We start from the raw sequence: 25,168 nt of genomic DNA on the forward strand, positions 1-25,168 counted from the left end.
CCCAGATAATTTATGGAATTAACTGCTTCCAGTTGCTGACCTGCTGTATTGCTTCTGACAAACGTCAAGTGTAGCAGCCAACTTTAAGACATGCTGTGGCGGCGCCACTCAAGGGAACAGGTTGAACTAAATTTGAAAAGAAGCGGGAAGGATGTATCTACACACTGTAAAACTTTTAACACATGCAGAATGAAAGCTGTATTTTTACAAAAATAGTGTGCATTTCTTTTGGAGTGACCCTCGTAGCAGACGCCTCTCCCAACGACTTAATGTGCTTTTGTTCACTGCCATGTCTCTCTAGACACTCTGCAAGCGCCTGTAAATATCTGCTGGGCTCCGATTTTCCGCCAAAAGAAACTCAATGACAGCTCTCTGGTTGGGACGCACGTCAGTTACTGACACCGTTTCGAAGGCTACTTCTAGCGCCGCTGGGGGGTGAAGCGGAAATATTCTACCACATCCCACAAGAAATTCCGCGTTTTTTCGACTGAAATTCGACGAGAAAGAAAATTTTTTCCGTTACATATTGAGCGGCTTCCGTGTATTTGTGTCTCGTTTTGTGTGTTCCTGGCAGGAGCGGCTGGTGGAGCTGTGTGAGCCGGGCGGCGGGCTGCGCTACCCGCGGCTGCGCTACGCGCTGACCACGGCGTGGGGGCGGTACGCGTGGCGCGAGGAGGACGCGTTCCAGCTGGAGGCGCACGTGGTGGCGGCGCCGTCGCTGCCCGCGCCCGCCGTCGACCACCCGTGGGCGCAGCAGGCGGCCAGCGACGTGGCCGGCAGGTTCCTGCCGCACCACCTCTCGCCCTGGCAGGTCGCCCTGCTGCCCGGCGGCCGCGTCGTCGTCATCCGCCTGCACCACCTGCTGCAGGTAACACGCCTGCGCACCTCCAGCACTCGCAGCTTCCTGTTAAATTGCCGACGTTGCTGTCGTCTATAGGAATGTAAGCCGACTTACAAGGCGACAGTCAGCCCTTTAATCACAGATTTTGACGAGTCTTAGGTATGTACGAGGGTTGGAACTATAATAGTGGCAACTACACTACACGCCATTAAAATTGCTACACCAAGAAGAAATGCAGATGATAAACGGGTATTCATTAAAAAAATATATTATACTAGAACTGACATGTGACTGCATTTTCACGCAATCTGGGTGCATAGATCCTGAGAAATCGGTACCCAGAACGACCACATCTGGCCGTAATAACGGCCTTGATACGCCTGGGCATTGAGTCAAACAGAGCTTGGGTGGCGTGTACAGGTACAGCTATCCATGCAGCTTCAACACGATACCACAGTTCATCAAGAGTAGTGACTGGCGTATTGTGACGAGCCAGTTGCTCGGCCACCATTGACCAGACGTTTTCAATTGCTGGGAGATCTGGAGAATGTGCTGGCTAGGGCAGCAGTCGAACATCTTCTGTATCCAGAAAGGCCCGTACTGGACCTGCAATATGCGGTCGTGCATGATCCTGCTGAAATGTAGGGTGTCGCAGGGATCGAATGAAGGGTACAGCCACGGGTCGTAACACATCTGATATGTAACGTCCACTGTTCAAAGTGCCGTCAGTGCGCACAAGAGGTGACCGAGACGTGTAACCAATGGCACCCCATACCATCACGCCGGATGATACGCCAGTATGGCGATGACGAATACACGCTTCCAATGTGCGTTCACCGCGATGTCGCCAAACACGGATGCGATCATCATGATGTTGTAAGCAGAACCTGGATTCATCCGAAAAAATGACGTTTTGCCAGTCGTGCATCCAGGTTCGTTGTTGAGTACACCATCGCAGGCTCTCCTGTCTGTGATGCAGCATCAAGGGTAACCGCAGCCGTGGTCTCCGAGCTGATAGTCCATCCTGCTGCAAACGTCGTCGAACTGTTTCTACAGATGGTTGTTGTCTTGCAAACGTCCCCATCTGTTGACTCAGGGATCGAGACGTGGCTGCACGATCCGTTACGGCCATGCGGATAAGATGCCTGTCATCTCGACTGCTAGTGATACGAGGCCGTTGAGATCCAGCACGGCGTTCTTTATTACCCTCCTGAACCCACCGATTCCATATTCTGCGAACAGTCATTGGATCTCGAACAATGCGAGCAACAATGTCGCGATACGATAAACCGCAACCGCAATCGCGATAGGCTACATCCGACCTTTATCATAGTCGTAAACGTGATGGTACGCATTTCTCCTCCTTACACGAGGCATCATAACAACGTTTCACCAGGCAACGCCGGTCAAGTGCTGTTTGTGTATGAGAAATCGGTTGGAAACTTTCCTCATGTCAGCGCGTTGTAGGTGTCGCCACCGGCGCCAACCTTGTGTGAATGCTCTGAAAAGCTAATCATTTACATATCACAGCGTGTTCTTCCTGTCGGTTAAATTTCGCGTCTGTAGCACGTCATCTTCGTGGTGTAGCAATTTTAATGGCCAGTAGTGTATTTATTTACAGCTAGTACAAAATAGATACGTGTTTCAAAGTTTTACTGCCCTTAAAAGTAGTCACCAGCATTGTGTATAACCCGTTGCCAGTGATGTGGAAGTCGTAGCATACTCTTAGTAGTGCCAGTTGTGTTGACAGTTCGAGCGGTGCGGTCTATTACCCGACGAATTTGTAGTAGTTCTGAAGCGAACACCGTGAAGTGTTTCCTTCAGTTTAGAAATCGAGTTGAACTCACGAAGCCTAAAGTCAGGGGAGTGCAGTAGGTGGTATACCACATAGCAGTCTTATCAGTCAAACAAATCAGTAACGGCTTGCACAGTACGTGCTTGAGCATTGTTCTACAAAATCATGGTCACGTCCTGCAGAAATAATCATAACTTCTGTTTCTATGCTGTTCATTTTTGGAACACAACCTACGACCTTGATGACTGCACGACACAAAGCTTTACCCCTCGCCTGGGCCCGTCAACACCGACATTGGACTGTTGATGCCTGGTCAGACGAGTCTCGTTTCAAATTGTATCGAGCGGATGGACGTGTACGGATATGGAGACAACCTAATGATTCCATGCACCCCGCATGTCAGCAGGTGACTGTTCAATCTGGTAGAGGTTCTGTAATGGTGTGGGGCGTGTGCAGTTGGAGTGATATGGGACACCTGATACGTCTAGATACGACTCTGACAGTCAACACGTACGTGAGCACCCTGTCTGATCACCTGCATCCATTCATGTCGATTGTGCATTCCGACGGACTAAGAAAATTCTATCAGGACAATGCGACATACCACACGCCCAAAATTGCTGCAGAGTGGCTCCAGGAACACTTTTGTGAGTTTAAACACTTCCGCTGGCCACCACACTCCCCAGGAATGAACATTATTGAGCATACCTGGGAAGCCTTGCAACGTGCAGAAGAGATCTCCACCCTCTCGTATTGTTACTGGATTTATGGACAGTCCTGCAGGATTCGTGGTGTCGATTCCCTCCTGCACGACTTCAGACATTAGTCGATCCCATGCCACGTCCTTTCGCGACACTTCTGCGTGCTCGCGGGGGCCCTACACGATATTCGGCAGGTGTACCAGTTTCTTTCGCTCTTCAGTGTACTATTCTCGTTGCGGCCGAGCGGTTGTAGACGCTTCAGTCTGGAACCGCGTGACCGCTACGGTCGCAGGTTCGAATCCTGCCTCGGGCATGGATGTGTGTGATGTCCTTAGGTTAGTTAGGTTTAAGTAGTTCTAAGTTCTAGGGAACTAATGACCTCAGATGTTAAGTCCCATAGTGCTCAGAGCCATTTGAACCATTTTGTACAATTCCAATACAGCGTTAGCGTAACTGAGACTAGGTTTGACAGAGAGGAAAAGGAAGTTTTATTTGATATTTTAAAACTTATGAACGCTGTCCTTGTAGAACAAGTGAAGAATTCCACCATTTTTTCTGAAATAGGCAATTACGATTTTCTGGTTCCTCGTTGTTAAATTGTCAATTATGCCAATTTTACCACCCTAAAATCAACTTCAAATTTTAAACATTTTGATTGGCTGTGAACCAGCAACCGTACGCTATTTAATTACAGGATTTATATACAACAACATCGGTTGCACACAATTTTTGACAATTGATCATGCTTTCGATTGCAGTAGGACAATCTTCATCAGAATAAAAAATTACGTGGAATAAATGTAATTTTGTATGCTGATGAAGATTGCCCTAGTTTAATCGAAACCATGGTCAACTGACAAAACTTGCGTGCAACCGATGTGGCTGTATATACATCCTGTAACTAAAATCAACTTCCTATTGTTTTGTTAAATGTTACTTTATCTACATAAAAAAATCAATACTGTCCTTCGTTAACTGTATCTCGTAATTATTTGTATTTTATTTGTCCTTACCAGTAATTTCTATGTAAGTCGCGCGTTATTTTATCTGTGGTTGCGACGTTCAGTTGTCACCTGACGTTGGTCTAAGTAGCCGACAGCCAGTTCATGATCAAACTGCAGAGCACCAGAAAAGCTTCTCTGTTTTAATACTACTGTCATAATCTGCCCAGAACCGACGGAGAATTCCGTTCAAATGTACAAGCTTAACTTCTAAACCGTAAAAATATCTGATATGTATATATTTTTAAATGTATTAAGGGCGATTATAATACAAAGATTTTTACGTAAAACAGTGTAGTCTTTACAAAAGTGGGATACTTCACAGGACATGAGTAATAGGTCAATAGAGTTATCGAAGGGAGAATGTTTTGGAAGGCACGTGTATGGAAGAGCTGAGGAACAGGACTCCGACCAACGTGATTGAAAGGGGATGGAGAAGAGCTTGAAGGTGGTGGGGTGAGAAGAGAGGAAGCAGAGTATTCTGCAGGGATCGGTAGATCTCTGGTGTGATTTCGAGATCCTGTAAGGGAAGGTGGTGTAATGTGAGAGACTGCATTGGTGGCTTACAAGTTTGATTGTTCATAATAAGGAATGATACGATATGGCGTTTGGTGGCAAGTTTGTGGGAAGTGTAGCAAACGGAAAGGTGTTCTTTGTGGGAGAGGAGAGACAGAACGTTAATCCTACAGGATCCCAGTGGGGGATAATAGATGGATACGGAAGGGAAGGCTGAGTCCATAGCTTTCGAGGATTTGGAAGGGCGGTGAAGTTTTAGTGAAATGGAAATTCAAGCGGTATTGGCATGATGAAGGACTTATCGAATTAAGACTTGGTAGGCAGAGAGAGGGAGAGGGAGAGAGCGAGAGAGACTTTTGTTAATGATATATGTATGTTTGTAGGTGGGGGTATTAAGCCGCCAAATAATTGTTGAAATTTCTGGTGAAACTTTAGCTGTCCTTTGTTTTGCACAATGCTCTTCGCTACTAGTGTCGGTCAAATGACCATTATCAAGCCTAAAACGAACAAATCAAATCAATAGAGAGTACACTGTTTACAGGTAAATAGAACTCTAAACAATGTATTACTTATTGGCACGATCGGCTGGAAGAGTTACACCATAATATGAGTAATTTGCACTTTTGAGCCCACCATAGTAGTACAAAACGTTGAGAACTACAGAACATGGTAGCAATAGCAGTATCAGCTCAACAGGAGGTACATTATAGTCTTTGGTTACATGCAAATTTTATAGATTTATGAGACAGATCGTGAAACTACAAATGTACAAACATTATACATCCAGAAATGTCACACAGACGTCTTGTATAACCTGAAATACCTCATAACGGCCGAAAAGGGAGCGTCTGAAGATCATAGAAAGCCGTTTTTTGACACCAGATAAAGCCACATTGGCGAATTTTGTATATTACAAAACATAGTAATGCTGTACGAGTAATGTCACTATGTTTTGTAATACACAACCAATGCGGCTGCTTATCAGTCTCCTCCTTCCCAATCTCTCTGTCCATCTCCTTTTCCCCCCTCTCTATGTCCATCTCCTCTGCCACCTCAGCCCATCCCCTCCAGCCCATCTCTGTGTCCATCTCCTACTCTCCCCATCTCTATCTCCTCTTCCCTCTCCCTGTCCATCTCCTCCCCCCATCTTTCTCTGTCCACCTCCTACTCCCCTCTTTCTCTATCTATCTCCTACTCCACCTTTTCTCCGTCATCTCATCATCCCCCTCTGACTATCCACCTGCACTTTTCATTACTCTCTGCTCAGTGTGCTCATTCTGAACAACACGCCAATCGTGCAGGGAAGCCTAGATGCCAGGCATTATTAATACTTTTCAACCCCACACTACGGGAGCTGGGTGGCACTTACACCCACAGTAATTCTTTCTAGACAATAAGTAGCATGTGTACCAAATTTGGCTGAAATCGATCCAGTGGTATAGAAGGAGATGGGGAACGTACACACAATCATTTACACACATTGAGATTACCCACAGTGGGACAGAGTGCAGAGAGAACCTACCTGTGCAGGCAGAGGGCCCGCGGCTGCTGGACATGGTGTCGGCCGTGTGCGCGGCGGCGCTGCTGCAGGAGGACGACGAGATACCACCGCCGATGCCCGCCCCCTCGCCGCCTCCCGCGCCGCCTACGCCGGTGCTGCGCGCACTGCCCGCGCTGTGGGCGGCGCTGCAGGAAACGAGCAAGGACGCTCTGCGGGCGGCGGTGGCCCGCTGGGAGCCAAAGGGCGGCGCCGCCCCCAGGGACCTGCCGGCGTTGCTGGCCGTAGTGGCGGGCGCGTGGGCGGCAGCCGGGTGCGAGGAGCTGACCACCAAGACGCGCCGCCCCCACATCACCACGGCGGACGCCCTGCGCGCCATCTCGCCGCCCGCCGTCTTCTGGGCGTCTCTCAGGTCGGTCGCATATTCCGCTTCACTCCACTACCCTACTCTATCAGCCTATCGTATCGCCTTTTCAAATTGTGTTTGTTCGTCACGTCCGCTGTACGAACGTCAACCGCAGAGCCCCACCGAGGTGATTCTGCGCCCCTGCTAGGACTGCCAGATCTGATTCTGTCCCGCCTCCCCCTACCGGTAAAACTACCTAACGCTGTCCAGTCACACAGCACGTCTTTGCTTCTTGAGCCCCAACCTGTTCAAAAAAGACTGGGGCAATGATGAGCGTAGTCGTGAAGCCACACCATATGGTAGCACGTTCACCATACAGAGGAATTTCTTGCACAGTGACTGGAGGTGAAGATGCCCAAACTGTTCCGTGTGTTCACCTGACGTCAGAGAAAAATTAGCTTCGTCTGTCCATAGGATGGTCCAGGGCCAGCCGTCGTCAACTTCAATCCTGTCGTTGTGCGTCCTGTGATGCAAGCTGCTGTAGGATATGGATCTTGTACGGATACCGTTTGAGAATGGTTCGAAGCATCTTCTATACAGTGGACCACGGAATGTTCAACTGTCGTGAAGCAGCACGCGCACTGCCTGACGATCGGGAATTGCGCGCAGCGTTGTCCGTCATAGCAACAGCAATTTCATCAACCACCTGTGGCGCAACCTGTCGTCGGCCTGTTCCCGGAGTGACACCCCATTCTCCAGTTGACTCGAACTTCTTCTTCATGCTCTGCACAGCAGGTGGAGAAAGAGGACCCTTCCATTATCCTTTCAGCCGACGATGTTCTCGAAGTGCAGCTGCTTAGCATTACCGTTGTTTTGATAATACGAGGGGCGTTTGAAAAGTCCATGCAAAAATAAAAACTACTTGCATGTTTGGGGTAAACTTTTTTATTTTTCGACATAGTCTCCTTTTAGACTTATGCACTTCGTCCAACGCTGTTCTAATTTGTTGTTCCTTTCCGAATAATAAGAATTGTCCAAGTCTGCAAAATAGCTATTATTTGATGCAATCACCTCCTCGTTTGAATAAAATCTTTGTCACACAAGCCATTTCTTCAAATTGGGGAACAAATAGTAGTCTGAGGGAGCCAAGTCTGGAGAATAGGGGGGATGTGAAACGAGTTGAAATCCTATTTCCATTAATTTTGAGACCACAACTACTGAGGTGTGTGCTGATGCATTGTCATGATGGAAAAGAACTTTTTTGCGGTCCAATCACCGGCGTTTTTCTTGCAGCTCGGTTTTCAAACGGTCCAATTACGATGAATAATATTCACCTGTAATATTTTTACCCTTTTCCAGATAGTCGATGAGGATTATCCCTTGTGAATCCCAAAAGACAGCTGGCCGGAGTGGCTGAGCAGTTCTTGGCGCTACAGTCTGGAAATGCACGACCACTACGGTCGCAGGTTCGAATCCTGCCTCGGGCATGGACGTATGTGATGTCCTTAGGTTAGTTAGGTTTAAGTAGTTCTGAGTTCTAGGGGACTGATGACCTCAGAAGTTAAGTCCCACAGTGCTCAGATCCATTTGAACCCAAAGACAGTCGCCATAACCCTTCCGACCGAAGGAACGGTCTTCGCTTTTTTTGGTGCAGTTTCTCCCTTGATAACCCATTGTTTAGATTGTTGTTTGGTCTCAGGAGTATAGTAATATATCCATGTTTCATCCACAGTGACGAAACGACGCCTCCTGAGCAGCTGCAAACCCATCTTGCAACATTTCATACGATTCCGTTTTTGGTCAAGCGTGAGCAGTCGCGAAACCCATCTTGCGAATAGCTTTCTTCATGTCCAAATGCTTATGCAAAATATTATGTACCCGTTCATTCGAGCTGCCCACAGTACTAGCAATCTCACGCACCTTAACTCTTCTCTCATCCATCACCATATCATGGATTTTATCGGTGATTTCTGGAGTTGTAACCTCCACAGGGCGTCCAGAACGTTCAGCATCACTTGTGCCCCTATGGCCACTGGGAAAATGTTGAAACCATTTATAAACTGATCTAATCGAAGGCGCAGAGTCACCATAATGTTTATCAAGCTTCTCTTTAGTCTCCTGAGGCATTTTGTCTTTCATAAAGTAATGTTTAATCACCACACGAAATTCTTTTTGGTCCATTTTTTGTCAATCACTCGTTTCCTTGATTCACACGAATGCCAAACATAAATAAATAGACCAATATGGCTGAAACTTGGTGTATGTTCTTTTCAAAGATGCTACTAACTACACATGACCTCGATGGGTGGTGCCATCTCTCAGTCTTTGCACGGACTTTTCATACGCCCCTCGTAGAGCTTCACCAATAATGCCCTGCTCCTTTTGTCCAGGCTCACGTTGACACGTCAACAAGTGCCTTGCGACCGGTCAGGTGTGTGAGACTAAGAATCACCATGACTGAACACGGCACCTGGTGACTATCGTTGGACCTGGACGGATGCATGGAAATCATGCTAGTCATACTCTGGAAATTAATGCTACCAACTTTGGTAGTCGTACGGTAATTAGTTTCCATGTTATAACGTGTTAAATAGGGAAAGTTTAACTACAATCACCGGGTAGTTACTCGGTCCCCGCCGTAAGACCTGCAGCGTCACATGCTGTGACATATGTGCCGCGATCCATCTTTCTCACGGGCCTCAAAATTCACAGACTCATGATGCGTATGATTTCGCTCCTTTATGGTAACTATCGACTGTGGCAGGCAGGGAATGCTGTCAAAGTTAAAAAAAAAAAATCCAAATCGTGAACAACAGCGGACCCCGTGTAGCGAATTAAACGCTAGTAAAGAGTGTGTATTCCAGTATCAGTGCACCTCTGTGTAATCGAGGAGGGACGTAAGTGGCGTGAACGGGGGCGTGGCTGTTGCGTGTGCAGGGTGTGGTGGTGGGTGGCGGTGGTGGCGACGGTGCGGCTGCCGCTGTGGTGGGCGGTGCAGGTGGCGCAGCTGGTGGTGCGGGGGCGGCGGTCGGCGTTGGCGGCGCAGTGGCGGCTGGCGGCGGCCGTGGGGGCGGAGCTGCGCTGGCTGTGCCTGCAGCTGCTGGACGGCCCGCTGGCGATGCTGCGGCAGGCGCTGCATCCGGGGAACGCCAGCGCCAGGTCCATGCGCGCCGGCTCCTTCACCGGCCGCAAGGTCTGTCTCTGCACAGACGCTCTGCCGTCGTACCGTACCACTGTCTACTGGAGATGTCACTCGCTCTTCTCGTAACTAACTATGCAGCAAACCAGTGTACTATTGTGCAAAAAGTTTTATGACTGTTTTGTGATTGCAATGAGTTTCAAGTTGTTGGAGGTTGCTAACATGACAGTATAGGGTATCAACTTCTTAACTAAGCTGGTGATGTAGACTGTCTCCGTATATTTATTGCTGATATGACAGTGTAGGGTTGTAATCTACCCCCGTCCTTCCTAGTTGCAGCTGTGGTCCACATTAGTCTTTTATGAAAATTGGAGATGAGCGAAGGTTACAATCTTACTTATCTTTCCTCGTAGAGTTGGCTCCAGTTCCTCTCGTCTAGGGGTCTGATTCTTGAAGCTGAAATTCTCACATTTTAGGTCCTCATAGTTGAATTGATCTAATTAAATTTGAAGATTGTTGTTGCAGAATTTTTGTTGGTACGTCAATATATTCTGTCACATTTTAGTATATCATACAGTCTTTTGATTTTTCACATTAACAAAGCTGACGACATCTGACAATATTGGATATAATTAGTGGAATAGAGCAGTGCATAAGGAATCTTCCGCACGATGCAGCTGAGGACGTCAGGCTACCTACCAGCCATATCCTGGCGAAAGCTAAGCCACCAAAATCTAATATTAGCCAGGAGGAACGACGTTGCTTACGGTTATTAAGTGAGAATGAAGACTTGGTTGTCTTGCCAGCCGACAAAGGGAATGCCACCGTGGTTCTGAACTCTGCAGACTACCACCTGAAGATGCTACATTTATTAGAAGACCCCACGTACCGCAAGCTTAGTCGTGATCCCACACAGGCCATTGCCGGAAAGACAAGGAAGTTATTGAAGGATTCAGGCTTACCAGATGAAATGGTGAAGAAATTAAAGCCTCGTGCCACCAGACCTCCCAGGCTTTATGGATTACCAAAGATACACAAGGAAAGTGTTCCCCTGAGGCCCATTATTAGTGCAATCAGTTCGCCCACCTACAGACTTGCTAAACATCTGGCAGGATTACTAGCACCAAAATTGGGACATTGCGAACACCACGTCGTCAAGCCGCAGAAATTTATTGAGACACTCAAGAGACTGAAGATAGGCCCAAACGACCTAATGGTTAGCCTGGATGTTGCGTCACTTTTTACTAGGGTTCCAATACAAGATACGCTGGATCTTTTGGCCCAACAATTTCCATCTGGAATCATTAAGTTGTTCCGTCACGTCCTAACGACAACGGACTTTTTGTACTGTGATGAATATTATGAGATGACTGACGGCACAGCCATGGGATCACCAATGTCTCCAGCAGTCGCAAATTTCTTCATGGAGCACTTTGAGGAGCAGGTTCTGCAAACTGCGACATTACGGCCATCTTGCTTTCTACGATACGTTGATGACACCTTCCTGATATGGCCTCATGGTGAAGATACACTAGAGCAGTTCGTCGATCATATGAATGGTGTCCATCCCAACATTAAATTTACTGTCCAGGTGGAGAAGCACGGAAAGCTACCATTCTGGGATGTTTTGGTTGAGCGGAAGGCAGGAGGCCAACCTAGTCATTCAGTGTACCGGAAACAAACACACACTGATCGCTACTTGAACGCCAATAGTTTCCACCACCCTGTACACAAGAAAGCTGTCCTGAACACGTTGGTTCATAGAGCCAAGATTATTTCTGACGAAGACCATCTACAGTCTGAATTGCAGAACCTAAAACGTGTTTTCGGGGAAAATGGATACAGCAGAAGAGACATCGCAAACGCTTTCAAGGGCCGCCGACGAAAGACACCTGGTGAATCAACAGAAGAGGCCAAACGGACTGTATTCCTGCCATACTGTGGAGCAACTAGCAGTAAGTTGGGACGTCTGCTGCAGAAACATGGGCTAAGACCAGTGTTCCGTCCCGCCCCCAAGATACGAGATATGTTGCGCCCTGTGAAAAAACGACATTGCTCTTAGTATCCGGTGTGTATGGTGTACCCTGTGAATGTGGCAGCATGTACATTGGACAGACAATTCGCACGGTTGCGGAGCGTTGTAATGAGCACAAGCGCCATATACAACAAAGGGAGCTTGACAAGTCGGCCATACCGGAGCATTGCCTAGAAAACGGACATAAACTACAGTTCGAAAATACAAAAGTGTTGGCTCATGTGTCTACATATTGGGACTCTGTTATAAAGGAAGCGGCCGAGATTCGCATAAACAACAACAATTTCAACAGAGACCAGCCTCCATATACTTACTGAACAATGCAAGTGATACATTCATCGTAATGTTAATGAAAATTTGGTGTACACCATAGACTATAGGGCTGAAAAGGGCAAACATTTACTGACATTTTCTAGTACGGTAAAGTGTTAAAGCTTCATAGTAGTGTCCACACAAAATGCTTTTCGTCGGTGTTGCTATCTAGTGACCGGTTTTAGAATTACACGAAGGAATGCGCTGTAGCCACTTCCATAAGCAGTTTCCGGTATTTTCTATTGTTTTTGTTTTTATGAGACACGTGGTTGCATTTTGACCAGCATTTGTAATTTTTTGCTTTCTACACCTCTAATTGCTCTAGAATGTATTATGGGTATTTGATAGGTATTATTAATTCTTGAGTTACAGAATTTTATCGAGTGCAAAATTCTGCTTATTTTTAAAACTAGCTGTACAGGATGGTCAGAAACAGCGTGCAAAGCCTGTAAGGGTATTGCAGAGGAGGTTGTGCTGAGAAATAATTGCGAAGAAAAAAATTTGGTACGTTCCGCCGCTCCCGAGTTATTTAGCGTTGAAGTTAGCGAATCAGGTCGCTGTGCGCGCAAATCTAAGCACTTGCACGGGCTAAAATGCGGTAACGCACAGACATCTGTGGGTCTGTGGCTTACCACATATTGAAATGCTCATTACCATTTAAAATGTTCCTTTCTTCGGAACTGATAAATTTAAGCTAGGTGAGGAATACTTACGTCTTTTTGATTTGAGGAAACCAAAAGAAGAACAAGTTTTGCGACAGCGCCTCTGCCAGGCTGCCTAAATTAGCGCGCACGAAGACCTCATTCGCTAACTTCAATGCTAAATTACTAGGAAGCGGCGCAACATATCGATTTTCTTCTTGAGAATTATTTCTGAGGACAACCTACCCTGCAACACTTTCACAAGCTCTTCTTACTGTTCTTGACGACACTGTATAACATCTGACCGTGGGCTCGACTCCAGTTCGCCACCAGCAGTATAGGGTTAGTCTTCGTCAGTGCCAGCCAATGTTCTGGTGAAACATCAGAAAACTCATTAAATAAACGCTGGGACGATAAACCATAGTCTTGATGGATCACGATCCTGGTGAAGTCGATTTCCACATGTGCTGGTACGTGAGGCACAGCACCATCTTCCCACAAACAATCAACTTTCAAATGCGATTTCTGAGTGAGAAGCTTCATGAGATTTTTTTTAGACAACATGGTTGTATGGAGATAACGGCAATTAATTTACTTATAATCAATTACTCAAAATGACAGTCAACATCGCATTATTTATTTTGCCGCCAACCGGTTTCAGCCCGCGATGGGGGTCATCTTCGGCGCAATTTACACTGTAAAGTTAGTATATTAGTAAGTGATCATGTACGTAATCTACAAACAATTGGTCAAAGTTACATAAATAAACAGATTTTTATACCCATTTGGTCGCTCGCTGCAGAATAAACTGCATTTAAAGTTTTTACTAATTATTATGGATAGCAGCCAGAACACACCACGACAACGCATGCTGTGCAAAGATAACGCCGCAGCAGAAGACCATATGGACTGACAACAACATGGCTGAAGAATCGTTATGGTACGCCGTTACCAAAACAACGAACGCCGCGTAAAGATATTACAGCAGACAACTTACACGAAGCGGCTACCATGACGACAGCGTCCCAACCACACAGGCTAGGGGGCGCTTGATATATACTATCGCTCATGGCAACGGCGTCCCTACCACAAGAGAGAGAGGGCTCTGCTTTATCCACAAATGCTGTGAAAAATGAATGGGACAACAGTTACCTTAATTTTAAATAATTGTAAATTTCTCGAGATTTGATTAGTTATAATTATTATTTATTATTTTTATGTTTTATATTACAACTGGAACAAACTTTAAAATTTACGGTTTCTTGCTTAAGCATGTAACTACTGTTGGTCACCGTGGAGGGCGTTACCGTCTGCCCACGTGTTGTTGGCCGTTATTCTCACGCAGAGAACCAACCATGCATAGTTACCAACCGTGCACAGGCAGGGTGACGACTCCAGAGAGCGACCAAATGGATATGATAATCTGTTTATTTATGTAACTTTGACTAATTGCTTGTAGATTACATACATGATTACTTACTAATATTATAACTTTACAGTGTAAATTGCCCTAAAGATGACCCCATCGCGGGTTGAAACCGGTTGGCGGCAAAATAAATAATGCGTTTGTGATTGTCATTTTGAGTAATTGTTTATGAGATTTCCTTAGATACGGGATATAGATATTCTTACTCCGAACTAAAATACTTTGTATCGTTGTGCTGAGATGCTTATCACTTGCGTATCTACTGCGTAAGGTGGCTTTCGGAGTATAGATGTATCATAGAAGTAGATGTAAAATCACATAAAGAAGAAAGGAATAAAAGTCAACAGGCACTGGAGGACAACAGAAAGGATGGCTACGTCACCATCAAACAATGTTCGCAATAGATGGAACATCAACTCAACGAACTTCGCTCAGCCCAGCACTGAATGGTTGAAGTGAGGTTATGTGGTACTGTCGAAATATTGTACCAGAATTATCTAAGTTTACGAACGGCTAAATCAAGATTTATAACGGACGTTCGTGATAATTTTTATGGCATGCTGCTGAGAAGTGGAACAAGAGGACATTTAATGTCGACCAACAGTTTCAAAACATTGACATTTATTTCCTAGGAAAAATATATACATTCAAACAATATTTAAAAGGCAACACATAGGGCGTTTTTATCTTTTGCGTTAGTCGGGCTTCGTGCTCTAGTGGGTAGCGCACGTGTCTGAAAACAGAGATTGCGGGATTGAACCCCCTTACGGAAATTCTCAGTCTGCCTTTAATCTAACCTTCGCCTTTCACTGATGTGAGGAGTCGTCACAGGATTCGTATGCCTTGTTAAATTGTAGGTCCCCTTTTCCGTGGTTGGATAACGGAGGTAGCTTAGGGACAAAGAAGTCGCCAAAGTGGCAACGAGTCGAAACATTCGCATTCGACCATTGAGCCACACGAAATTATTATTATTACCATTTCCACTGTGATTTCATTTTATTTCTAACAAGGGTACCTCCCCATCGCACCCCCCTCAGATTTAGTTATAAGTTGGCACAGTGGATAGGCCTTGAAAAACTGAACACAGATCAATGGAGAAAACAGAAAGAAATTGTGTGGAACAAGGAAAAAAATAAGCATAATACATAAACTGAATAGTCCATGCGCAACATATGCAGCATCAAGGATAATGTGAGCTCAGGAGCACCGTGGTCTCGTGGTTAGCGTGAGCAGCTGCGGAACGAGAGGTCCTAGCTTCAAGTCTTCCATAGGGTGAAAATTTTAATTTTTTATTTTCAGACAATTATCAAAGTTCAGGCACTCACACGAAATCAACTTCGCTCTCCTAAATTCCAGGGCATGTTCAGATTTGCTTAGACATATGCAGGATTTGACGGTCTACACACGGAAAAATTTGAAAACGTTAAAAACATATGTTTTGACAGAGCACAGGGAAAACTGAGCGACTGTGAAACTGTTGCATTCATTTGTTGCAGTTTATGTGACAAACTCTTATGTTTTCATCACTTTTTTGGGAGTGATTATCACATCAACAAGAAAACTTAAATTGGGCAAGGTAGAAGAATCTTTTTACCCATTCGCCAAGTGTGCAAGTTGGGTGGGTCGACAACATATTCCTGTCATGTGACGTACATGCCGTCACCAGTGTCGTATAGAATATATCAGACGTGTTTTCCTGTGGAGGAATTGGTTGACCTATGACCTTGCGATCAAATGTTTTCGGTTCCCATTGGAGAGGCACGTCCTTTCGTCTATTAATCGCACGGTTTTGCGGTGCGGTCGCAATACACAAACACTAAACTTATTATAGTGAACAGAGAAGTCAATGAACGAACGGACAGATCATAACTTTGCGAAAATAAAGAAAGTAAAATTTTCACTCGAGGGAAGACTTGAACCAAAACCCTTTTGTTCCGCAGCTGCCCACGCTAACCACGGGACCACGACGATCCTGAGCTCACGCTCTCCCTGATGTTGCCTATCTTACCGATGAACTAGTCAGTTTGTATATTTCGCTTATTTTTTTCATAGTTCCATACAACTTCTTCCTGTTTTCTCGAGTGATCTGTGTTCAGTGTTTCAAGGCCTATCCACTGTGTCAACTTATAACTAAATCTGAAGGGGGTGCGATGGGGAGGTTCCCTTGTAAGTAGCAAATATAGCGAAAACAACTGTATTTTTCTCCTTCAGCAGAGCTGATTTCTTGTCTCATCAATGTACGATCATAATTATTGTACAGTGTAGGCTTTTCTTGTCCAAGTATTATACAAACTGAATCATTCTTCGCTTTCATATAGCCGCCCTATTTCGTGAATAACACCCATGGGAAAGAAATCCAAGTCACAATGGAACATTAGAGATATTTAACGAAAATCGAGCAAGTAATAAAATAAAAACTAAGAAGGCACGAAAGCACAAAGTCTCCTCCCATAATACCGGGTGATTTGATTAAAATGACGGTGTTCCAAGTGCTGCAGTGCGGGCTGTATACATCGTAGAACACGGAAACATTTAAGTATTTTCATTAATCGGTGCACTCGCGGAGTATGCTCATGAAAGATTATAGTTCCACTTCTGAAAACATGGAGCTGTAAGCTGGCAGAATTTGGCGTGGTTGCAGGAAGAGGGGAGGAACGATCGAACACATGATAACGATGGTTCCAGCACGTTGAAATCTATAGTCACAAGTTACAACATGTGTTCAGTATAGTCTCCAGACTCAACAACATACGTAACGTGACATGATCGACAGTTGCTCAAATCATGTGTGGTGTAATCAGAGCAATATGTCGTCCTGTGCTACCATTCACGTCAAGAAGAGTCCGGACACACCGTTGACAGACACGATCTTCCATATGTCCCCACAACCAGAAGTCAAATGTATTTAGGTCGGGGGATCTGGAAGGCTAAACATTTTGAAATTGTCTACTTCTACTTCTACATCTACATGGATACTCTTCAAAGCACACTTAAGTGCTTCGCAGAGGGTTCATCCAACCACCTTCGCGATCCTCTATTATTCCAATGTCGTACAGCGCGCGGAAAGACCGAATACCTATATCTTTCCTTACGAGATCTGATTTCCCTTATTTTATCATGGCCATCGTTCCTCCTATGTACGTCGTCGTCAACAAAATACTTTCGCATTCGGAGGAGAAAGTTGGTGATAGGAACTTCGTGAGAAGATTGCTCCGCAACGAAAAACTCCTTCGTTTTAATGATGCCCATCGCAAATCCTGTATCATTTCAGTGACGCTCTCTGCGCTATTTCGCGATAATGCAAAACGTGCTCCCTTCTTTGAACTTTTTCGACGTACTCCCATAATCCTCTCTGGTAAGGATCCCACGCTGGCCGCTGTGGCCGAGCGGTTCTAGGCGATACAGTCTGGAACCGCTCTGCTGCTACGGTCGCAGGTTCGAATCCTGCCTCGGGCATGGATGTGTGTGATGTCCTTAGGTTAGTTAGGTTTAAGTAGTTCTAAGTCTAGGGGACTGATGACCTCAGATGTTAAGTCCCATATTGCTTAGAGCCATCAGGGATCCCACACCGCGCAGCAGTATTCTAAAAGAGGACGAGCAAGAGTAGATCTGTTACACTATCTAAGTGTCCTACCAATAAAACGCAGTCTTTGGTTTGCCTTGCCCACAACAGTTTCTATGTGTTTCTTCCACTTTAACTTGTTCGTAATTGTAATTCTAAGTATTTCATTGAATTTACGGCCTTTAGATTTGACTGCTTTATCGTGTAACCGAAGTTTAAAAGGTTCCTTTTAGTACTCATGTTGATGAGCTCACACTTTTAGTTATTTAGAGACAATTGCCATTTTTCGCACCACACAGATGTTTTTTTTTCTAAATCGTTTTGCAATTTGTTTTGATCTTCTGATGACTTAAGTAGTCGATAAACGACAACGTCATGTGCAAAGAACCTAAGACGGCTGCTCAGATGGTCTCTCATATCGTTTACATAGATAAGGGACGCAAAGGGCCTATAACACTACCTTGGGGAACGCCAGAAATGACTTCTGTTTTACTCGATGTCTTTCTGTGAATTACTACGAACTGTGACCTCTCTGACAGGAAATTACGAATCCAGTCATATAACTGAGATGATATTCCATAAGAACGCAATTTCACTACAAGCAGCTTGTGACGTACAGTGTGAAAAGCCTTCCGGAAATCCATAAATACGGAATCAATTTGAAATCTAGAGATGATGCAGTTTTTACCGAAGGTTTTTACCGAAGGAAATCGTTCACCTGGGAAGCGACGTGTGGTATCTCTGAATCTTGCATGAAAATAGTGGTGTGGACAGAGTTACGTTCTTGTAAAGCCGGAATGACGGGTTGCACAAGAAGGTCCTTGTAACGTGCAGAAGTCACTGTACATCCAACAGGCCCACGAGTTGTCATCTCCTCGAATAAAAATTGCCCCACATAGTCGCATAAGCTGAGTGCCGTGGATGTTCCTGCACAGCATGTGGCGGAATACAATCCCGTTTGGGACAGTGCTGTGCATTCACTGCACATATACAGAGTAAAATATGCCTCGTCCTTCGGAATGACATTACTGGGCTACATGCCATCCACTTCTAGGCATGCCAAAAAGCGAAGGGAAAAGTCTCGGCGTTGTAGCCTATCTTGGGACTTCATCTGGTGCACGTTCTCAGTCTCGTAGGAACACCAGTGTAAAATACGCCGCGAAATCTTTTGAACTGTTGACCAGGGCAGAGACAATTCCTGTGACACAGCTTGAGCACTGCCTGCAGAACTTGAGGCATGTGCTACACAGTCGGTTATAGGTACAACAATCTCAACAACTGCCGTGGGAACGGCCTGCCTCCATCTCCCTGCTGCACCATTTAATTCACCCGTTTCTTCAAGTTCCTTGATCATATTATTTAGCCCATTTATTGACACAGGGCTTCTTCACAGCTGTTTCTATTGGTGATATCCTTGCAATGCAGCGCTGCTATCGCTGCTGTTCTAATAAAACAACTTTACCATCTGTACAAAGTCTTTCTTCCGAATAACCCTCGCATTTCGCATGGAATACTTTAACCTTCTTAAGCCTTTACTATTATTATTTTTAGGATACTCTGCGAGCGCACCGATTAATCAACATACCTGAGGTGCTTCAGCATCCCGCGATGTGTACAACTCACTGCAGCACTCAGAACACTCTCAGTTTATGTCCATTATAATTATCCGGGCTGTTATGCCGTGGTCGGTTGATGAATTCTGTGGTGATTCCACCACAGAATTCATCAACCGACCACGGCATAACAGCCCGGATAATTATAATGGACATGATATTTCCGGCCGTGAAAGTTTACATTTTACTCTCAGTTTAACTGTAACCACCCGATATGAGTGCGGCAAGAATAAGCTAATTTTTTGCGCTAACATAGACGACCCTATTGTGACCCCATGAACTTCAATGTCCAAATTTTCTTAGCGAAAATCTTTGACATTGTCGCTTCTCGTCCCGTCCTATGCTGATCCACTACCGGCCTGCTTGAATACCACCATTTTGAGTACATTATGCAGTGTTTTGGCGTTCCCTTGCAACCTGTTCTATTCTGTTAAGCGTGCGTCGAGCTCAGAGGAGGGGCGTGAGAGAGAGTGGTGTGCCGGCAGGTGGTAGCGTGGTCTCGGCGCGTGCAGCTGCCACAGGGTGCGGACGCGACGTCGCTGCTGGCGGCCGCCACGCTGTCGCTGCGCTGCTACTTCCAGTCACTGCACGCGGCCAGCTGCGGGGACGCAGTGTGCTCGTGCCCGTGCCCTCTGCCCGCTCGCGTGCTCTGCCTGGCCGGCGTGGCGCAGCGACCTGGCCTACTCGTGCTGCCGCTGCCCACCAACCCGGCCTGCGACTTCGCCGCGCCGGGACACCCGCAGGTACACCTCACTACTCTAGGCCAGCCTGCCTTCTTCATCTTTTTACCTGCTGCTTTTACTAGTCTACTCGCCTTAAGGCATAAGACGTTTTGTATCTTCACCCTGCTTTCTTAGACACTGTCGAGGCCCAGACCCGAGTTGTTCTCTATGACCGTCTTGAAGATCTCGCGGATCTGGGACCCAACCCAACACTGCCCGTGCCACACCCCATGTGACATACACTATCTGGTCAAAAGTGTCTGGACACCTATTACTGGACATTAATATGGAGTATTTCCACCCATTGTCTTTGGGAAGGCTGGAACTCTGCTGGGGACACTTTCCATGACGTGCCTGAATGTCAGTGGAAGAATGGCAGCCCAGTCTTCCTCAAGTGTCGAAACCAGACAAGGTGGTGAAGTTGGATGCTGAGGTCTGGAGCGAAATCAACGTCCTACCTCATCCCAAAGGTGTTCCATTAGACTCAGATCAGGACTCACACTAACAGTGATAGTTTCCAAACTGTTTCTCTGTTATACGCAGTACACAATGCTATAAAATGTGTTCACGTCCCTCCTTGTTTAGCGTTTTTTTAAGCGTAACAACGGGAACACTCTGTAAACACGAGAAACACCCCCATACCGTAATACCACCCGCTTCATAGTTCACTGTTGGCACTACACACCCTTCATCGTACTGCCACAGGACAAGGGGGCGCGGAAACTAAGCGAGCTACACTAAGTGTTGAAAAGTATCCGGACATCCCCAAAAACATACATTTTTCATATTAGGTGCACTGCGCTGCCACCTACTGCCAGGTACTCCATATCAGCGACCTCAGTAGTCATTAGACATTGTGATAGAGCAGAATGGGGCGCTCTGCGGAACTCAAGGACTTGGAACGCGGTCTGGTGATTGAGTGTCACTTGTGTCATACGTCTGTACGCGAGATTTCCACACTCCTAAACATCCCTAGATCCAATGTTTCCGATGTGATAGTGAAGAGGAAACGTAAAGGGACACGTACAGCACAAAAGCGTACAGGCTGACCTCGTCTGTTGACTGACAGACTGCCGACAGTTGAAGAGGGTCGTAATGTGTAATAGGCAGACATCTATCCAGACGATCCACAGGAATTCCAAACTGCATCAGGATCCACTGCAAGTACTATGACACCTAGGCAGGAGGTGAGAAAACTTGGATTTCATGGTCGAGCGGCTGCTCATAAGCTACATATCGTGCCGGTAAATGCCAAACAACGCCTCGCTTGGTGTAAGAAGCATAAACATTGGACGGCTGAACAGTGGAAAAACGTTGTGTGGGGTGACGAATCACGGTAAAGAATGTCGCGATCCGATGGGAGGGTGTGAGTATGGCGAATGCCCAGGAAAGTCATCTGCCAGCATGTGTAGTGCCAACAGTAAAATTCGGAGGCGGTGGTGTTATGGTGTGGTCAAGTTTTTCATGGAGGGGCTTGCAGCCTTTGTCGTCTTGCGTGGCACTATCAAAGCACAGGCCTACATTGATATTTTAAGCACCTTCTTGCTTCCCACTGTTGAAGAGCAATTTGGGGATGCTGATTGCATCTTTCAACACCACCGAGCACCTATTCATAGTGCACGGCCTGTGATGAAGTGGTTACACGACAATAACATCCCTGTAATGGACTGACCTGCACAGAGTCCTGACCTCAATCCTATGGTACACCTTTGGGATGTTTTGGAACGCCGACTTCGTGTCAGGTCTCACCGACCGACGTCGATACCTCTCCTCAGTGCAGCACACCATGAAGAATGGACTGCCATTCCCAAGAAACCTTCCAGCACCTGATTGAACGTATGCCTGCGAGAGTGGAAGCTGTCATCAAGGCTAAGGGTGATCCAGCACCATATGGAATTCCTGCGTTACCAATGGAGGGCACCACGAACTTGTAAGTCATTTTCAGCCACGTGTCCAGATACTTTGGATCACATGGTGTACTTGTGCACGGTTTTCATAGTTCTCGGGTGAAGAACAGGAAGATAATCCTTTAGTAAGTTTCCATTCCAGTCATCCTGTATTAAAAATACAATGGGTCACAGGCTTCTGCCAAAACTGTAACGCAATGGACAATTTATTTTTGTCTGAATTGCCGGCCGGAGTGACCGAGCGGTTCTAGGCGCTGCAGTCTGGAACCGCGCGACCGCTACGGTCGCAGGTTCGAATCCTGCCTCGGGCTTGGATGTGTGTGATGTCCTTAGGTTAGTTAGGTTTAAGTAGTTCTAAGTTCTAGGAGACTGAAGACCTCTGAAGTTAAGTCCCATAGTGCTCAGAGCCATTTGAACCATTTTTTTTGTCTGAATTGTCAACCTTTTTTTTATTTGAAGGAGCATCATTAGTTATGAATAACGATTACATTTGCCTTGTTGACCGGTTTAATTTCGATTCTTTTGCCAAAACTAGTTTACTTGCGCAGACTCATCTTACAGCAGCTGTTGAGACAAAATCTTGTTAAACGAGCAATAGGCGACAATCTCATTGTACCGGTTTACAGTAACATAAGAGAAGAAATTTCACCAAACTCTCTTTTCACTAGCTATTGATGGCTCCTTAAAAAACTTCGGCTATAACGACATAGATAAGGTAGTTCTGTATGCCAACAACATGGCAAAGTACTCTCCACTTCGCATGCTAGCATTTGCCAAAATCTTGTTTCGATATATGGAACGGTTTAGAAGATACGGGATCTGTTTTAAATATTTTATTCTCACACGCATTTGACCGGAAATGAACGCACTACATAAAATCCATATTCTCCAGATTGGAGACACATAGACATCTTCCCAAGTCTAAAGAAACTTCAGTATCTTAGCTAAATTTCATTTGCATCTGCGTATGGCGAAATATGCACCAAACACAAAAATCAGCGACCTCAATATTTCATAGCAAGCTGCTCGAATTTGGTGCAGTGTCTTCCTTAAACGCGAAAATCACAATACGTAAGATCATTAACGAGATAATGGGCACTTCACTATGGAGCTGAGATAGAACGATATACGTACTGTAAAAATTAAATTTTTAATGAACAATTTTTTAAAATCTGCGAGAAAAATTGCAGATCTCAGGAATGCGTGTGACCTCTTCGTAGTGGAACTGCTGCACAATGACTTTGGCCAGCCAACGGTCTCTGTGTGCACCAGTAGCTGCGTACAGCTGCGCTGGACAAAATAGCGAGTGAGCAAAGCAGACTACCAGCTTTTTTTCTGTTCTTACAGGCGCCTGAAAGATCGGAAGAAGTAACAGCGTAGCATTTTCAACTGGATTCCCCCACCCCTCCTGCAGGTCCGTGGGTTAGAATATGCCCAAGGTATCCCTGCCTGTCCTAAGAGGCGACTAAAAAGAGTCTCACACTTTTCGGCCCTGCAAATTCAGGTCCCATTTTATGGTTTGACCTGCCACTTCTCAAGTTCTGCAGAAATGCGGGCGATATGGGGAAGGACGCCTTATGTGGTGCATGAGTTATCCATAGCGCGCTTAGGTTCGATCTCCTAAACCTCTTGTCATGACTTTGCATCTCCACCTGTAACTATTTGGGCGAGGACACTTTCTGGGGTATGTCATCTTCTTCCGTCGTCTCCTGTCCTCTTTCGCGCCCATGACAATATTGGATTACTCTGTGCCCAATATCTAGCACAGTAGCCAGTCCGTTGTGGTGGGGCCGTCATGTACCCATTTGGTGGTAGCTCCCTGACAACACAGGGATCGCACTGCTGATGCCAAGGAGTAGATGCCTGTCTTTCTGGGTCATCAGGACTCCCGGCAACAGCCATCATGCCAGGTGGCCTTTGCTGTGGCTGGGTGGCACCCTTGGGGAGAGCCCCTGGTCAGAGTTGGTGGCACCAGGGCGGATGACCCGCAATGAAGCAGACTAAGTCATCTCTTACTGGTGACCGTATGGCGCCAGCAGTGTCTAAGAAGGGCAAAATCGAGTACAATGCTGACAGATATGACCTTAAATCGTTTCCCTCAAATGGTTCAAATGGCTCTGAGCACTATGGGACTTAACATCTATGGTCATCAGTCCCCGAGAACTTAGAACTACTTAAACCTAACTAACCTAAGGACATCACACAACACCCAGCCATCACGAGGCAGAGAAAATCCCTGACCCCGCCGGGAATCGAACCCGGGAACCCGAGCGTGGGAAGCGAGAACGCTATCATTTCCCTCCCTCGCTACAGTTGGGCTACAGACTGAAGAGAGCCATATTCGCCTCTTTCTACCTATGAAGCCTCAATTTTTTATTGAACATCTTGAACATAAGTTTGGGGAAATGACAGCGCTATCCAAGATGAGAAGCAATGCAGTCTCGATTCAGACAGCATCCGCAGTCCAATCCCAGGCGTTACTCGCTTGTGAACAGCTAGGTGATATTCCTCTTTCAGTCACTCCCCCTTAAAGTCTCAACATGGTCCAGGGGATTCTTTTCCATCGCGACCTCCTCTCGCAGTCTGACGACGTGCTCCACGCCAATCTAGATCAGCAGGGTGTTCATTTCATCCGGCGCATTTACAGGGGACCCAAAGAAACAGCATTGCTAACAGTGCCTTCATCTTGACCTTTGAGGGTGGTTTCATTGCCTGAAAAGGTCAAGGTGATGGTTTGTCACTGTGACTTTAAACCATACGTCCCTCCCCCTATGTGGTGTTTTATGTGCTGGAAATTCGGGCACATGTCTTCCCTGCTGCACTTCCAGCACTACATGTCAAGACTGCGGACGTCCACTATATCCAGATACTCCATGTGTGCCTCCTCCCACTTGTATCAGCTGTGGAGAGCAGCACTCCCCCTGCTCGTCAGACTGCACAGTACTCGAAAAGGAGCGGAAAATCATGGATTACAAGACCTTGGACTGGTTCACTTACCAAGAGGCTAAACGTAAATTTGAACGATTACACCTCTTTCAGTTGACGCCCACATATGCTGCAGCTGCATTACCATCGCCATCACAAGTACCAATCGTACCACACTATGTGTGACA

At 46.1% G+C, this 25,168-nt stretch overlaps 1 protein-coding gene across 1 annotated transcript in view; it reads left to right on the forward strand.

Annotated features, from left to right (window-relative positions):
• Window positions 1-25,168, forward strand: part of LOC124595907 — a 135,507-nt gene that overhangs the window by 68,956 nt on the left and 41,383 nt on the right. Inside the window, exons 4-7 of the mRNA XM_047134818.1 lie at window positions 575-868; window positions 6,385-6,764; window positions 9,636-9,891; window positions 19,912-20,169. Of these exons, the coding sequence (XP_046990774.1) occupies window positions 575-868; window positions 6,385-6,764; window positions 9,636-9,891; window positions 19,912-20,169 (1,188 nt within the window). The remainder of the gene's footprint in view (window positions 1-574; window positions 869-6,384; window positions 6,765-9,635; window positions 9,892-19,911; window positions 20,170-25,168) is intronic.

Source organism: Schistocerca americana, chromosome 2 (genome assembly GCF_021461395.2).
Source record: "Schistocerca americana isolate TAMUIC-IGC-003095 chromosome 2, iqSchAmer2.1, whole genome shotgun sequence".
Classification (NCBI taxonomy): domain Eukaryota; kingdom Metazoa; phylum Arthropoda; class Insecta; order Orthoptera; family Acrididae; genus Schistocerca; species Schistocerca americana.